The sequence below is a fragment of the Balaenoptera ricei genome, chromosome 13 (assembly GCF_028023285.1).
Source record: "Balaenoptera ricei isolate mBalRic1 chromosome 13, mBalRic1.hap2, whole genome shotgun sequence".
NCBI classification, from domain to species: Eukaryota; Metazoa; Chordata; class Mammalia; order Artiodactyla; family Balaenopteridae; genus Balaenoptera; species Balaenoptera ricei.
The window spans coordinates 10,163,286-10,179,690 of record NC_082651.1 but is presented as its reverse complement, the minus strand read 5'-3'; the positions used below and the strand labels follow the sequence as shown (position 1 = coordinate 10,179,690).

At 50.4% G+C, this 16,405-nt stretch overlaps 1 protein-coding gene across 3 annotated transcripts; it reads right to left on the bottom strand.

Moving 5' to 3' along the window:
- Positions 1-287: 287 nt before the first annotated feature.
- Positions 288-8,913, bottom strand: ACTR1B (actin related protein 1B). Of its 3 annotated transcripts, XM_059942533.1 has the most exons (11): positions 8,759-8,913; positions 6,821-6,885; positions 5,535-5,610; positions 4,365-4,490; positions 3,907-4,031; positions 3,448-3,664; positions 3,235-3,327; positions 2,967-3,141; positions 1,819-1,880; positions 1,537-1,577; positions 288-1,342 (listed from the first exon to the last, which is right to left on the bottom strand). In XM_059942533.1, exons 1-11 carry the CDS (start codon positions 8,804-8,806, stop codon positions 1,240-1,242), a joined length of 1,131 nt encoding a protein of 376 aa, XP_059798516.1. In that variant the 5' UTR covers positions 8,807-8,913; the 3' UTR covers positions 288-1,239. The 3 variants fall into 3 exon arrangements, 2 of the variants coding, with proteins under 2 accessions (XP_059798516.1, XP_059798517.1); XM_059942534.1 differs by lacking the exon at positions 4,365-4,490; XR_009506408.1 differs by lacking the exons at positions 288-1,342; positions 1,537-1,577 and adding an exon at positions 2,564-2,637.
- Between the last annotated feature and the right edge of the window lie 7,492 nt (positions 8,914-16,405).

Sequence of the window (16,405 nt, the reverse complement as noted above, 5' to 3'; positions counted from 1 at the left end):
CCCCAGCCCTGCCTGCCACAAGGCCCCATCCAAGAATAAAGGGGAGGAAGGCAGCCTGCTCTCTGCTTCTCCTGGCAGACTGCAGCAAGCGTGTAAAGAGGCTGGGGAATTCCGCCACCAGGTTGAGAGCCCAGCCTCCTGGGGCCTCCCGTGCCACGTTGCCCCGCCAACCACTGAAATCTCAGGCTTCTGAGCTAGAGCAAGTGCCCTGCTGCTTTGGTCCTCAGGGATGGAGGAGCAAACAACAGCGCAAAGAACCACAAGAAAACAGAGCCACACACTGGGCCTTGTCCATAAGTACTACTATAATGATTTACAAAAAATTTTTTTTCAGGCAACTGTGTTAAATTATTGTACACTTGTGGGAGAGGGAGATGGGGGTCCTGGCCACAAGGTAAATGAAGACCTCTTTTGTGGGAGGGGTGGGAGGAGGAAGTGTGCCCTCCTCACCCCCACTAGGTCTGAATTGTGATTAAGTGGCTTCCCTTCAACAAATGAAGACCATTAACCCTTCCTGTCCCAGGTACTGGCGTAAAGGACAGGGAGCAGCAAGTCAATGAAGTGCTTTGAAGGGGAGAACGCAACACACTGCGGCCGCCCAAACCCAGTGCATCCTCTGCTCTGGCTCCAAAGGCTCGGACCCTGGTCCAGACCCCTTATGGGGGACGGAAGACTGACAAGAAGTCAGTCTGCACCAAGGCACCCATCCGGAAAGATGGGAGAACAGAGTGTGAAAGGGTCAGGGATGCCTAGGTGTGGCCCTCTGGGCTACTCTGTCGGGTCAGGAGGAGGAGGTGGCATGAGAAGCAGTGACACATCGGCGGGGAGCTGCTGGCTGCCCCCTCCTCCACCCCACTCCCCAAGGCTAGTTACACAGGCATCCAGGCACTCTGGCCCTGTCGGAGAAAATGGGGGTATTTGGGTGTCTGGCCTTGGAGCTCGGGGCAGCAGAGAGCCATGGGCCTAATTGGTTCTGCCAAGGGGGACACCCAGAACCGCCCAAAGCTGGGCCCCTCAATTCCTATCTTCCAGCTCAAGCCTCCCGTCCATGCAGCTAACGTTACTGTGTGTGCGTGTGTGTGAGGAGGGCTGCAGGGAGGCATTGTTGCATCGCTGGCCCGGGGTTCAGGGCATGCAGGGGGCCCTGAGGCCTAGTACGTGAACCGGACCAGAAAGGGTTAAGGGCTCTGGCTCCTCTTTCCTCCCATCTTCCCAACGCTACACCTTCCTCCTTGGGCACTAGAAGGTTTTACGATGAATAGCCCGGGAGCCATCCTCTTCATATTCCTTTTTGGATACCCACATCTTCTTAAAAGTGTCCAGCGAGGCCAGGATGGAGCCACTGTGAGGAGGGAGGGAGAGCAGTCTTGTGGACCTGAGGGCTGAGCCAACCGCCCTCCCTGGGCGCCCAGAGCTCCACTTCCCTTACCTGGGAGGGAAATCCACCCACCTCCACCTGGCCTGGGCCAACCCGGGGAGAAGTGTCCAGGGCACAATGGTCTCCTCCCAGAGCACCCCCCGTGAGCCCCGCCTCACCCGATCCACGTGGAGTACAGCCGTTCCTGAGGGGCCGAGATCTAGAGGGAGCAAGCGGCAACGTGACTGTCCCACCCCCCCGCAGAAGCCCCTGTCCCAGCCTCGGTGGGGGGGGGCCCTTTCTCCCAGTGCCCGAGGCCAGGCAGCAAGTGCCTCAGCTGGGAGCAGGGCTGGGCTGGGCCTGGAAGGCAGAGGGCACCTGAAGGTGGTTCTTGCTCTTTCCTCCCCGGGTCAAGGTTGCCCAGCACCCCCATGCCCCATGGGGACTCCCCATAACCTCACCTTGATTTTGACGTCTTTGGGGGCAAGCTTCTTTACTTCACTTAGTAATCGGTCGCCAAAGCCTGTGAACAGAAGGCTGGCTGAACTGGGGGTCCACATCCGACCCTTTACCACTAGCTCCCCCGCATCCAACCTCTGGTGCCCCAGCCCCAGCTGCTGCCACGCTTGTTTTAGTCATTCTTGCCAGGATTAAGGGTAAGGGCAAGCCACCCCAAAGGCATAAAAGATCCAGCAGCATGCCTACAGGTGGGCCCAGCTTCCTTCCTCAGGAAGGCAGCATGAGAAAGAGCCCCAAGTCACTCAGCTCTGCCTGACCCCTACGCTCTCCCTCCCCCGATGCTCTGGAGCCAAAACCACCAGAAGCGAAGTCGAAGGCGAACGACGCGTCAGGAGAACACGCCTGCCACTTCTACCCAGCAGATGGGCAAACGTCACACACAGTGTCGGGACGGCGCCGGGGGACTCTCGTCCATAACTGATGGGGGCGAAAGTGGCACAGCCTCTCAGGAGGGAAACTCTGGTGATATCTACCAGGTAACAAATGCACATACGCACCCTCTTACTCAGCAATTCTAGTCCTAGGATTTTTCTTTTAGGTATATTCTCATCACGTGAAGTAATAGCGTATGAGATCACCCATTGGAGCATCTTCGTGATCAGAAAGAATTTCATCATCCCCAAGGCCATCTGCAGGTTAATGGTTAAATGGCACATCCATCCCATACGGTCAGATAAGAGAACTTACATTCTAGGAAAGATCTTCTGGATGTGGTGCAAAGTCAAAAATACATGGCGTGGAGCTTCAGAGTACGCTAAGGTCTGTGTAAAAAGGGAGTGCTTATTCACGCACAGGTGTTACCTGAGAAACTAACAACTCCTGTGGGGAGGGAACTGGGTGACCAGGACAATAGGAGAAGGCAGACTGCATCTAATACATTTTAGACCTCGTTAAACTTATCACCTATTTACAAAGTAAACAAAATTTAATTTTAAATCTTTCTCTTAAAAAAACAAAAAAAAAAAACCTGAGCACCCAAAAAACCAACAGAAAATGGGCCATCTCCCAGGCTTCTAGGAAGTGGGATGCAGTCTGAGGGTCCAGCTGCCCTTGGCCTCCAAGTCATACTACCACCTCCCAACTGTGGTACCTTTGAAAAGTGTGGAGCCACCGGAGAGCACGATGTTGGCGAACAGCGTCCGGCGAAGGTCCATGTCAGACTTGTGGATGGCGAAGGCCAGCACCTCGTGGAGCCCCTCACTCTCATCCCCTATCAGGTCTGGCTGGAACAGCAGCTCGGGGGCCCGGAACCGCGCTGGCCCCACCTTGGGAACACAAGATTGAGGCAGACAGGCCTCCTCCTCCTCCAGGTCCCGGCATCACTCCTGCCCCCGCCCGGGGCCGGCCTGGCAACTTACGTCCAGGGTGCTGCCGTCTGGCAAGGTGTACTGCACCTTCTCTGTCTCCAGAGCCTCATCCTTCTGCGGGCTGATGGACAGGTAGCAGGCCCGCTGCAGTGGGCGGGGACACAGCCCTCAGGAGGCGGCAACCGGGACACCCGCACCCAGAGCTCAGCCTTACGCCGGGTCCGACCACCCCCGCCCCGTTCCCCACCTCCTGCCCTGCGTCACCTCTTTGATGGTCCGGACAACCTCAAACTCAGCCGAGGTGTGAAAGTCAACCCCCTCCTTGCGCAGCTGCAGCCGGAGGTAGCGGGAGACGTCGCGGCCGGCAATGTCCACCCGCATGATGGAGTGTGGCATGGCAAAGCCCTCGTAGATGGGGACGGCGTGAGTGACCCCATCCCCTGAGTCCAGAACGACTCCCGTCGTGCGTCCTGTTGCATACCTGTCACCAGGTCAGCATCCCTTCACCTCAGCCACTGAGGCATTGGGACCTCCTCACCCCTGGAAGGGACCCCGGGACATGTGCATCATCTGGTCTGAAAAAGGGACCCGCGGGACTCCCTAAAGGGACGGTCATCAGGGGGCTGTTTCTACAGGGAAGTCGGACGCCTGGTCATCCCGAGCAGGAGGCTGCCCCCAGGGAGGACGGAGATGGAGGGGACGCAGGGCTTAGGGAGCACTCACAGGCTAAGCACGGCCTGCATGGAGATGAACAGGGCTGGCACGTTGAAGGTCTCGAAGAACACCTCTGCCGCCTTCTCCCGGTTCTTACACGGGTTGAGCGGAGCTTCCGTGAGAAGAACAGGATGCTGCAAGAGACGGCAGAGTTGCCGGCAGGTGCAAAGACCGCGTGCCGGCGCTGCCATGATCCTTCCAGAGAGCCACCCGCCCCTGTGAGCACATGAAGCTGCGGCCTGCCATCCCTCCCGACGGCACAAGCCCATCATCTGCCAGTAGTTTTACTCTTCCAAAGATCCAGCGCTCCCTGGAAAATTCTGCTCAGCAGCCACCGACTGGGCGGACCCAGGCCCACGCAACACAGAGGCGGCAGGCCCTGACAAAGCCGGAGGAAAGGTGGGAGCCTGGCTGGGACGCTGCGGGCAGGGAGAACCGGGCCCCGGCGGGAGGGGCCGCTGCCCCACCTCCTCGGAGAAGGTCTGCAGCTGGTCCTTGGAGTAGACGTACTGCCAGACGCGCTCCATGCCGTTCCAGTCCCGCACCACGCCGTGCTCCATGGGGTAGCGGATGGCCAGCAGCCCCCGGTGCTCCTGCGGAGGGGCGAGGCGGGCCGTGGCACCAGACGTTCACCCGGCCACTGCTCCCCGCCCGCCCGGGAGCTGCCCCTTCATCTGCTCGCTGGGTGTCCCCATGCCCCGTGACGGGTCCTGAACCCAGCGCACGTTCATCTGTCCAACTGCTTCTTGGGCTCTCAGAGCCCAGCCAGTCTCCAAGGCCAGGACCAGAGAGGGTGGCAGCGTGCTCCCTGCCACCCTCAGTCCCCACCCTCCCTCCACAGCCCTTCGTCCTCTACACTCACTGCCAGCACAGCCTGACCTCCATCCCCACCACTTCAGTGCCAGGAGCCTCCACGTAGGCCGGCCGATCCTACTTGGTCCCCTCCTGCGGTCACGTGCTGCCACCGCTCCTCCCGGGCACAGCTGGATGCCGTGAGCTACCTCTCCTCCCAGCTCTTCAGCCAGTGCTCGCGCCTCTCGCACGGACCTGCCCTTCAACTTCCCCCCAAACGTGCCCCTTCCTGCCCGGCGCCCCTCGGCCTCTCGCCCACAGCCGCGGCTCCTCCTGACCCCATCTCCTGAGAGCCCCATTATCCGCACCCGACACCGCAGACACCCCAGGTGCCTAACTGCGCTTGCCTGTTATCCCTGCCACCCTCACCCCCATTCACTCCTCCTCCCAAGGGCCTCATCTGGCCGTGCAGCCTCTAGGTGTCTCCCCGGCTGGAGCACAAGAGCGGGCCCTCTCACTCAGGTCATCAAGTCCAAGTGATTCAGACTTTTAAGTCACTTTTTGACCAGTTCTTTCCTTTGTAGTTTCTAAAAGACAGGGCATGAAGTGGTCTAACTGTGCTGCCCTATACGGGAACCATGGCCCCATCGCACAGAGCAAAGGGACCATGGTGCAGTACTGCTGGGCTGGAGCCTGGATCCTGGAGCCAGGAGGGCACCCAGCAGATGGCCTCAGAGAACAGACTCCCAGGGCCCTCTCTGGCGGTACAGCTCTGACCACCAGTCAAGGCTCCTGGGACAATGAGGACCCCAAACCCAGAAAAAGGCAGGCTCCACAGGTATTACCTCTGCTTTTGGTCCGATGAAGAGGTCCCCTTCCAGGGCTCCAGCCATCACCCGCACGTGTTTGGGGCGCCCGACACTGCGAAGACAGGAGAGGTCAGGGAGGTGGGCAGGGGGCACAGCTGAGCCCCGTCCAGGAAGACCAAAGTCCAACTCCAGTGGTCAAGAGGGTAACTGTACTCAAAGCATCAGGAGGTGGCCACGGGGTAAAGGTCAGAACCCAGGCCTACGGGTCACGGGACTACAGAGCAGGCCTTGGCAGGACAGAAGACTCAGGGTCAGAAGACGAGGTGTTACTTCCATTTCCCACCAGCCCTCCCAGAGATGGCTGAGAGCTCTGTAATGTCAGCCCTGGCAGAGGGTCAGCTTCTGTAGCTACGATGACTCAGCCCACGCTCTTGATTTCAGGAGGGCAGACCAAGGCGGGGTGGCCCCAGGAAACTGGGCTGTGGCTCCCTCGTACACCCCTCTCTCACTCAGTCAGTCCTGCCCCTGCCCACTGCCAGGGCTTCCAGAACAGAGATGCAATTCTTGGCAGAGTGGATGGGCTACCATTACAAAATCTGACCCAAGTTCCCTGCACATCAAGAGGAACCTTTAATTATGTTCAACGTGAGTTCAGAAAGGAAAGCTGAGGCCCCACTGGATGCTCTAGGCTGGCTCTGTCTTGATATAGCCAGCCACCTCAGGGGCCTTAGGACTCCCCCACCCCGGCGTAGGCCACTAAACCCTAAAACCTCCAGGATTTGAGACGAGACACGGCCGAGGGAAAACTTCCCGATGGGCTACAGTGGCCGGAGGAGCACTGCAGGCTTTCTCCAGGTTTCACCACCCTCTTACCTCTGCCACCACTGGCACCATTCAGGCAAAGACCCTCCTTGACTGAACAAAATATTTTCTAGAGTCTGAAAATAGATGGGCCCTGAAGAAAACATTTCCCAGGAGGAAGGGGTGGCAGTAACTCCCCACTTTTCCCTCTGAGCCTAGGTCTCTCTCCTGGAGATTCTTTTATTCTTGCTGCTGCTACCACACCCTGTCCCGAGGGGAATGCTGGTGGTTTCTCCTCCTTCCTGGCTAAAGGAGGGACCAAAATCAGCCTCCAAAGAGGAGGGGGAAGCCCAGAGCACATGTCTTCTCCTTCCAGCGCCCTTAAGAGCAACAGCTTCACAAATCTGGAGTTTTCCCTACAGGTGGGGACAAGAGTTGGCCTCCAAGAGAGCTGTGACACAGGACCCACGTTCTCCGAGGAAGCAAACCGAAAGGTTAGGGATACTGCCTGAGCAACTTACTAGTTTGGGAAACAGTATTTGGGAATCTGGTCTCCTGCAAAGCCAGCCTTGATCACCCCCGAACCCTGCAAAGAAAAACAATGTTTAGCTCCCAACCTTCACCTCCAGATGAAGGCAGTGCCCTGCCATGGAGAGGGCTGCTGCCCCCACCATGGCAGCCCGGGGTGGCAGCCTGAGATCCTGCCAAGAGGGCAAGGCCATTTACAAGTACACCAGTGGTTCAAAACCGGGAGCGATTTTGCATCCCCTCCCCCAAATTTGACAATGTCTGGAGACTGGGGAGCGGGGGCTGCCACTGGCTTCTAGGTAGAGGCCAGGGATGCTGTTATACATCTTAAAAGGCACAGGACAGCCCCACATAACCAAGAATTATCCAGGCCAAAATGTCACTAGTGTGGAGATGGAGGAACCATGAAGTACATCCTCGTCTGCACACTCCAAGGTCAGCTCCAGGCAGAAGGACTCAATAGCAGCACAAGCTACTCCCAAAACCCAGCTAGAAGCAACCCGTAAGCTTTTTTCAACACTCCCTGGCCCCCTCCCCTCAGCAACCATGGGCCACACACAGGACCCGCTGGGGAAGATCACTGGGTTCACTGGGACAACTGGCACCTCTCCTCAAGTGGCTTCTCCAGAGACTACAGGAGGACAGCTTGGTCTTGCCACTGCTCCAGAATGGAAGCTGGACTTAGAATATCTTAAAGGGAACCTGGCATCTAGAAACCTCCCACTTACTGCAGGAATGAGCATCTCAACCCCTCTTCCCATAGATCTCCATCACAACCCTTGGGGTCTGCAGAGCAGAAATAAACATCCCCAAGTTACAGAGGAGGGGCTGGAAGCCCAGAGGGACCAAACAGGTTGCCCTCTAAACTCATTAACTTGTTGATTAGCCCGCCAAGTAAGGAACTGGCCTGATCTTTCCTGTAGCCTGATGGAGAGCATCCTCCAAGCCCAGCTCTAGCCTTATTAAACATCCCCTGCTGTGACTCAGGGCACTTACATGGGTACTCCAAAAAACACAGCCGTTCAGGGATTACAGGGAGACAGATCCCAGAAAGAGAAGTGAGTCATTATCAAAAACTCCAAGGCCCACACACCACAGGCAGATACCCAGCTAGGGGCAGATCCACAGATCCCTGCCCTTCATTTTCTTCCCGTGGACCAGAAAACATGCTGAGCCCCAGTGCTGAAGGACAAACCACAATGAAGCCAGGCAACTTTCCTCTGAGGTTTGCAAACAATGTTCCCAAACTGCTATGGGTCCTGGGAAGACTAGTCCTGAATTCTCTCCACTGCCCTGCCGGCTGTGGAACTTCTGCTTGGCTCGGGGAGCACTTCAGGAGAGGGTCAAAGTAGCCAAGTGGCCAGCCAGGTGGTGGCGGCTATGTGGTTGGCAGAGCTTAACTTGCATTTTCCCCAGTCCCAGGAAAAGAGCGCAGTAGGGCCTGCCCACTCTGGTAGTGCTGCCTGGGGGTGCAGTACTTGGGAAGAGCTGTTGTAGAGGTCCCCAGGCCAACCCTCTCCAAAAGATGGGGCCAGCAGTGTGCAAGAGGGCAGCCAGAGCCACAGCCTGAGAAGAGGTAAAGGGGTTGGGGTCGAAACCTCCCCAGTAACCCCACTCTCAACTGAGAAAAGTCCGGGGTGCATCGGCCGGGCCGCCCGACTGTCACCCCACCTCTCCGGATGCTGACCAAGGGCCGCCAGAACGATGGGACCCCCTTCTTCTCCGGACCTCCCCGCCCGGCTCAGGGAGGGCTCGGGCTGGGGTTCCGCCGCGCCAGCGGGGGGCTGGCCCCGTGGCCCCAACTATAGGGTCAGGTGGGGACGGCCGGCAGGGGTGGCGGGCGGGCAGTGAGCTAGAGGGACCAGCCGAGTCTGTCGGGGGTCCCCGCGTGCACTGCCGCGTGCTCCCTCCCCCCGGCTGCCGAGCCTCACGTTGTCGATGACCACGGGCTGGTTGGCGATGATGTCGTAGGACTCCATGGCCGGGCAGGGACGGCCCTGCCCAGCAGGCGGGCTGCAGGAGTGACCAACAGCGACCTGGCACGCTGACCGGGACGGCGGCTACTCCTGACGCGGTGCCGCGCCCCTCCCACCCCAAGCGCGCAGCCTACGCGAGCCCGGCGGAGTTTTCTGGGGGCGGGCCCCGCGGCCAATCACCGCTCCCACCTGGGCAGATTGACGGCGGGCTCCCGGGTCCCGCGGCGGGCAAAGGGGCGGGGCCGCCGGATCTTGGCCAGCCAATGGAGACGGCCGGGAGGAACCGCTGGGGAGCTTCCAAGGTAGGCTGCACCGCGTGGGGGATGACGTCATTGCTCCGCTCTTAAGGAGGACGCGGTCGGAGAGCGGTGGGCTGCGAGTTCGCCTGTCCAGGGAGATTGCTTTCCCGAGCTTCAGCACTTCCGACCACGCTTCTTCGTGAGCTCGCCGTCCCCGAGGAGACCGGCGGTGGATATTTCACCCAAAGCATTTCTTTACTGAGCCCTGAGGAGGATCCTTTTCCTTGTAAAAATTACAGTTTCATGGTAACGGTAGCTGGAGTGAATGGAACACCTGCTATGTGCTTGCGGAACACTCCTACCCACTTTACATAGATTACTATATTACACCCTTGCAATAACTGTATCAGGTATTATTATTCCCATTTTACAGATTTGGGAACCGAGGAGGCTCACGCGTGTGTAACTTGCCCAAGGTTTTCCAGCTGGCAGCAGCCTGGGATTAGCTTGCGGTCAGCCTCCAGCCGCGTTGGGGTCAACTGCTGCAACAGGGCAAGAAGATACCGAGTCCTGAATTCATTGACCAAACTGAGCCATAGTTATTTGCCGCTCTGTATAACTTTCCCACTAGACTGTGAGATTAAATTCGGTAAAATTGAAGCACGACATCATACAGAAGAGTGTAGAAATCATAAGTGTACATTTCAATGAATTATTAACATGTGGACACCCTCGTATAACCATCACTGAGTTTAAGAATCAGAGCATGACCAGCTCCCTGGAAGCCTCCCACCCCTCTCGTTCCCTGCCCTATTCCTCCTCCGAGGTGACCACTATCCTGCATTCTACTGGTCACCACAGGTTAGTTTTGACTATTTTGGAATTTTATGCAAATAGAATCATAGGTATGTGTTCATTTGTATTTGGTGTCTATGCATTCATAAAATGGGTCAACGTGCAATTGTTTAAGATAATGAAGGAGTTCTATATAATCTGATATGAAATACATCAGGACATATGGCTAAGTCAAAGCAAAGAAAGCCAGTCACAGTGTCCAGAATGTTCTATGTGTGAATGGCTCTGAAGAGTGTATGAGGCACCTTCAAGACTCTTTAATATGGGAAAGGGGCCACCGTAAATGCGGGGAAATGAAGGGCAAATTCTTTTTACAATGTAAACTTTTAAATTTTGTTGTTTTTAACTTGTTCTGTGTCTCTATTTCTGCTTTGCAAATAAGATAATCTATACCATTTTTCTAGATTCCACATATATGTGTTAATATACGATATTTGTTTTTCTTTCTGACTTACTTCACTCTGTATGACACTCTCTAGGTCCATCCACATCTCTACAAATGACCCAATTTTGTTCCTTTTAATGGCTGAATAATATTCCATTCTATATATGTACCACATCTTCTTTATCCATTCCTCTGTTGATGGACACTTAACGTTGCTTCCATGTCCTGGCTATTGTAAATAGTGCTGCTATGAGCATTGGGGTGCATGTGTCTTTTTGAATTATGCTTTTCTCTGGGTATATGCCCAGTAGTGGGATTGCTGGGTCATATGTATATCCACTCTTTTTTAGATTCTTTTTCTTAACCCATTTTTAAGTGTACAGTTCAGTGGTATTAAATACATTCATAATGTTGTGTAACCATTACCACCATCCATCTCCAGAAGTTTTTTCACCTTATAAAACTGAAACTCTATACTCATTAAACAGTAACTCCCCATTCCCCATGTGACAGAATTTCCTTCCTTTTTACAGCTGAATTATATCCCATTGTATGTATATACCACCTTTTGCTTATCTATTCATCTATTGATGAATTCTTGGGTTGCTTCCACATTTTAGCTATTGTAAATAACACTGCTGTGAACATTGATGTATAAAAACCTCTTTGAGACTCTGCTTTCAATTCTCTGGGATATATAACCAGATATGGGATTGCTGGATCATATTATAATTCTATTTTTGATTGTTTGAAGAACATCCATACTGTTTTCCATAGTGGATGCATCATTTTTCATTCCCAACAAGAGTGCACAAGGGTTCCAGTTTCTCCACAGCCTCACCACACTGGTTAGTTTCTGTTTTTGTTTCTGTTTTGGATTGTAGCCATCCTAATTGGTATGAGGTGGTAGCTCATCATAGGTTTGATTTGCATTTCTCTAATGATTCATGATGTTGCGTATCTTTTCATTTGCTTATTGGCTATTTGTATATCTTCTTTGGGTAAATGTCTATTCAAGTCCTTTACCCATTTTTAAATTTTTTTAATTTTTGGCTGTGTTGGGTCTTCGTTGCTGTGCGCGGGCTTTCTCTAGTTGCGGCGAGCAGAGGCTGCTCTTTATTGCAGTGCGTGGGCTTCTCATTGCTGTGGTTTCTCTTGTTGAGGAGCACGGGCTCTAGGTGCACGGGCTTCAGTAGTTGTGGCACGTGGGCTTCAGTAGTTGTGGCTCGTGGGCTCTAGAGCGCAGGCTCAGTAGTTGTGGCGCACGGGCTTAGTTGCTCCGTGGCATGTGGGATCTTCCTGGACCAGGGCTCGAACCTGTGTCCCCTGCGTTGGCAGGCGGATTCTCAACCACTGCGCCACCAGGGAAGTCCCCTTTACCCATTTTTTTTTTTTTTTTTTTACCCATTTTTGAATTGGGTTTTTGGGTGAGTTTTAGGAGTTCTCTATATTTTGGATATTAATCCCTTATCAAATATGTGGTTTGGAAATATTTTCTATGGGTTGCCTTTTTTACTCTGTTAATAATGTCTTTTGATACACAAAAGTTAAAAATTTTCATGAAATCTAATTTCCCTATTTTTTTCTTTTGTTGCCTGTGCCTTTGGTGTCATATCTGAGATATCATCACCAAATTCAATGTCCTGAAGCTTTGCCCTATGTTTTATTCTAAGAGTTTTGTAGTTTTAGCTCTTATATTTAAGTCTTTGACCCATTTGAGTTAATTTTTGTATATGAGGTTAGGTAAGAGTCCAATTTCATTCTTTTGCATGTGGATGTCCAGTTTTCCCAGCACCATTTGTTGAAAGGATTTACCTTTCCCTGCTGAAAGGTTTCCACATCCTTGCCAAAAATCACTTGACCATATATGTGGGGGCTTATTTCCGGGCTGTCTATTCTATTCCATTGGTCTATATGTCTGCCTTTATGATATATTCCTTTTTTTTTTTTTTGGCTGCACTGGGCAGCTTGTGGGATCTTTGTTCCTCAACCAGGGATGGAACCTGTGCCCCCTGCGGTGGAAGTGCTGAGTCCTAACCATTGGACCGCCAGGGATTTCCCGATATATTACTTTAAAAAAAAAAAAAGTATTTATTTATTTATTTTTGGCTGTGTTGGGTCTTCATTGCTGTGTGCGGGCTTTCTCTAGTTGCAGTGAGCAGGGATTATTCTTCGTTGCGGTGCGCGGGCTTCTCATTCTCATGGCTTCTCTTGTTGCGGAGCATGGGCTCTAGGCGCGCGGGCTTCAGTAGTTGTGGCATGTGGGCTCAGTAGTTGTGGCTTGTGGGCTCTAGAGCTCAGGCTCAGTAGTTGTGGCGCACGGGCTTAGTTGCTCCATGGCATGTGAGATCTTCCTGGGCCAGGGCTCGAACCTGTGTCCCTTGCATTGGCAGGCAGATTCTTAACCACTGCACCAGCAGGGAAGCCCCTGATAAAGCGTATAAATACTCTTTATCAAATTGAGAATATTCCCTTTGTTTTCTAGTTAATGGGAGTTTTATCCTGAATGGATGTTTGATTTTGTCAAATGCTTTTTCTGATCATCTGTTGTGATGAGCATATGATTTTTGTATTAACATGATGAATTACACTGATTTATTTTTGAATGTTCAATCAGTTTTACATTCCTGGAATAAATCATTTAGTTATGATATCTTATCCTTTAAAAAAATATTGTTGGATTCAATTTGTTAAAAGTTTAAGAATTCTTACATCTATGTTTATGAAAGATACTGGCCTATACTTTTCTTTTCCTGTAATATCTTTGTCTGGCTTGTTATCAGGATAATGCTGGTCTCATGGAATGAATTGGGAAGTACTCTCTCAATATCAGTTTTTCAGAAGAGTTTGTGTAGAATTGATGATGTTTCTTCCTTATTGATAGAGTTAACAAGTGAAGTCATCTGAGCTTTGAGTTTTCGTTGTGGGAAGGTTTTTAATCCAAAAATTCAATTCCTTTAATATGGAGCTTATTTCTTTTTAAAAGAAAAGCAATTTATTTTTTATAGAGCTATTCAGGTTATTTATTTCTTCTTTAGTAAGCTCTGTTAGTTTGTGTCAAGGAATCTGTCCATTTTATCTAATTTGTTGAACCTATTGGAAAAAAGTTGTTAATAATATACACTTATTTTCCTTTTAATCTGTGCTATTCTAGTAATGTCTGTGTTCTCATTCCTGATATTGTTAATATGTGTCCTCTGTCCTTTTTTCCTGACCAGTCTGGCTAGAGGTTTATATATTTTATTGATTTTCTCAAAGAACTAACTTTTGATTTCATTGATTTTTTTCAGTGGTTTTTACATTTTTAAAAGGTTGTAAAAACAACAACAAACAAAGAAAAATATGTGACAGAGACATACATAGCCTGCAAAGCCTAAAATATTTTCTATCTGACTCTTTACAAAAAAAGTTTATTGATTCCCCCTCCATACTTGGATGACTGTGTAAATATAGATATTGTTGACCTAAAACAAGTAGACTGTCAGTTATTTCTCCAGGAAAAAAAAAAAAAAGGTTTATTTGGGGTCTGCAGAGAATTGCAATTTGGGATCTGCAACCATTGTGTGCTACGTGCAAGTCCCCACATAGCAAGAGAGGGAGAACTCTTTTATAGAGGGGAAAAGGAAGTTGGGGGAGGCTATAGTAAACAAAGACTCCATGGCTTTTCATTGGCTGAGCCCTTGCCAGGAATGAAGAGGAGTGTTTCTTCTTCCTGTTGGGCTCTAGGAGTAGGAGCTCCCCCTTCTGGTCTCTCAACGTTATTTAATTGAGATTTCTGTTCATTAACTTTTTACAATGTTTTCCTGTCATACCTCAACAAATCTGCCTGGAAATAAGAGAATCACGGTAGAGAAAGTCTGGTGATCACTTAAAGGCACTTGGTAGGTTACATAAGAGCCCTATGGTATACTCAGGTTGCAAAGCATCCCATATTCTCTTCCTCTGGTGATGTGAGCAGATAGAAGGGAAAGGAGGGGTAAGTGGGAGAGGAGGTGGTGAAGATTTTGGTAAGGGGACTCATTGCGATTCAACAGTGGCCTCTTATTTCAGCAGCAGTGAAATGAGGATGGTGCTGGTTGGTTTCTGTTGGGGTGGTAGAGGTGGGCAAGCTGGCCAGGTTTTGGGATGTGTGTGAAAATTGACCTGAGAGGATTTGCTTGTGGACTGGATGTGTGGTGAGAGAGAAAGACAGGAGTCTGTTATGTAGTCTGGATTTTGGCCTGAACAAGTAGAAGGGTTTATTTGTTGCTGAGATGGGGGGAAAGTAGAGGAGTGGGCAGTGGGGATCAAAAGACGGGTGCTTGTACATCTTGAGTTTGAAGTTAGCTTAACTGCCATTGCTTTGGTTTTATTATCCCTCAGCATTGTGTGAAATCTCCTTGGTAACAGGCCCCCAAAGAACTCCTGTGTTCACAGGAACTCCTGCTTTACCTCCCCGGATTACTCTAGGGATTCCTTGCTCAGGAGAAGGGAAGAACTTTAACATTTTCCCCAACTTTACACCTTTCTGAAAATCCAGAGCTCCACGGTCAGGTAGCACACACGCACATTTTAACTTTTCATAATAAAAATTTTCAAACATATACAAAAGGAGAGAGATTAGTATAATGAACCTCTGTGTGTTAATCAGGCCAATCATGTTTAATCTACCCTCTCATATATACACACACTATATTTTAAATAACAGTTTGATATATTAGTCACATAACATAAAATACACCCTTTAAAAGTGTATATTCACAGCGTTGTGAACCACCACTATCTAATTTTAGAACATTTTCATCACCCCCAAAAGTAATGTCACACTCACTTCCTGTCACTCCCCATCCACCTTTTCCCACAGCCCCTGGCAACCACTAACCTACTGTCTGTTCTATGGATTTGTCTATTCTGGACGTTTCATCTATGGTATCACACACTCTATGGTCTTTTGTGACAGGTTTCTTTCATTTAACACGTTTTCAGGGTTCATCCACGTTGTAGCATGCCTCAGGAATTCATTCCTTTTTATGGCTGAATGATATTCCATTGTGTGGATTTACCACATTTTGTTAATTCATTTATCAGTTGATGGACATTTAGGTTGTTTCCACCTTTTGGCTATCTGAATAATGCTGTTATGAACATCTTATGAACATAGCTTTTCCAAGTGAACATTAGATTTCCATGCTCTACTTTTAGCATCTTACTGCATTTGGAGGCACTTTCGCTATTTACTAAACTAATTGGTTGACCACATTCTGGGACATTCTCTCAATGTAAAGAAATTGGGTCTGTGGAGAAAAGCTACAGTACTATTTTCCAAAAATTAAGCAGACCAATATCACAAAACAGTGTCATGTGTCATGAAGGACAGTAGGTACATTATGCAGTCAGTCAGGGGTGACATCAAGAAAAGGGGAGACAGTAACTCCTCTTGTCAGGGCACTTTAAAACCAAAGGGTTTTTGTGAACAAGTATTTTACTGCATGGGCTTACATACACTTCCACTGTATTGATTCTTAATGATTCACTAACATCTCAGCAAGAGAGAACTTGTTTCTTTCATTTACCAAAAAAGCCATCATATCCATGCACCATTAACCACCTAATTAGCAATTTCCTGTAGAATTGAAACCTGCCATGTGCACAGATTACTCAATGTCTATGCAGACTGAGGAAACTAGTGTTGTCCTGGTTTTGAGTTAAAAGTTCAGATCCTTGGAGACACTTAATGAATACTCTGTGGAACTCAGAATAGGTGGGTGCTGTGGCCTGAAACACCTTCTTTAAGGGACAAGTTTCTCCTCCCTGATGGGTTTGCCCACTCCCCAGGGGCCAGAGAAAAGGCCTGGCCTTGACCTTGAATTAGGAAAATGTGTCACAGACATCATGACCTCCAAAAAGAAAAGCCTGATAATATAGCTCAAAATCTCCACAGGTCGCTACAATCTTTTAGCACAATTGATTCATATCCTTGATGTAGCCGCATGAAGGTCAGCAGAAGTCTTAACATCCATCCATGCCATCCTAGGGGAGATTGCTAATCCGGTTCGTCTGTGTTTGCACCTTCATTTTTTTTCATTTCATTCCTCAATGACAACATCAGGAATTCCTTGTGCTTATCAAACCAGTCATGTCGGG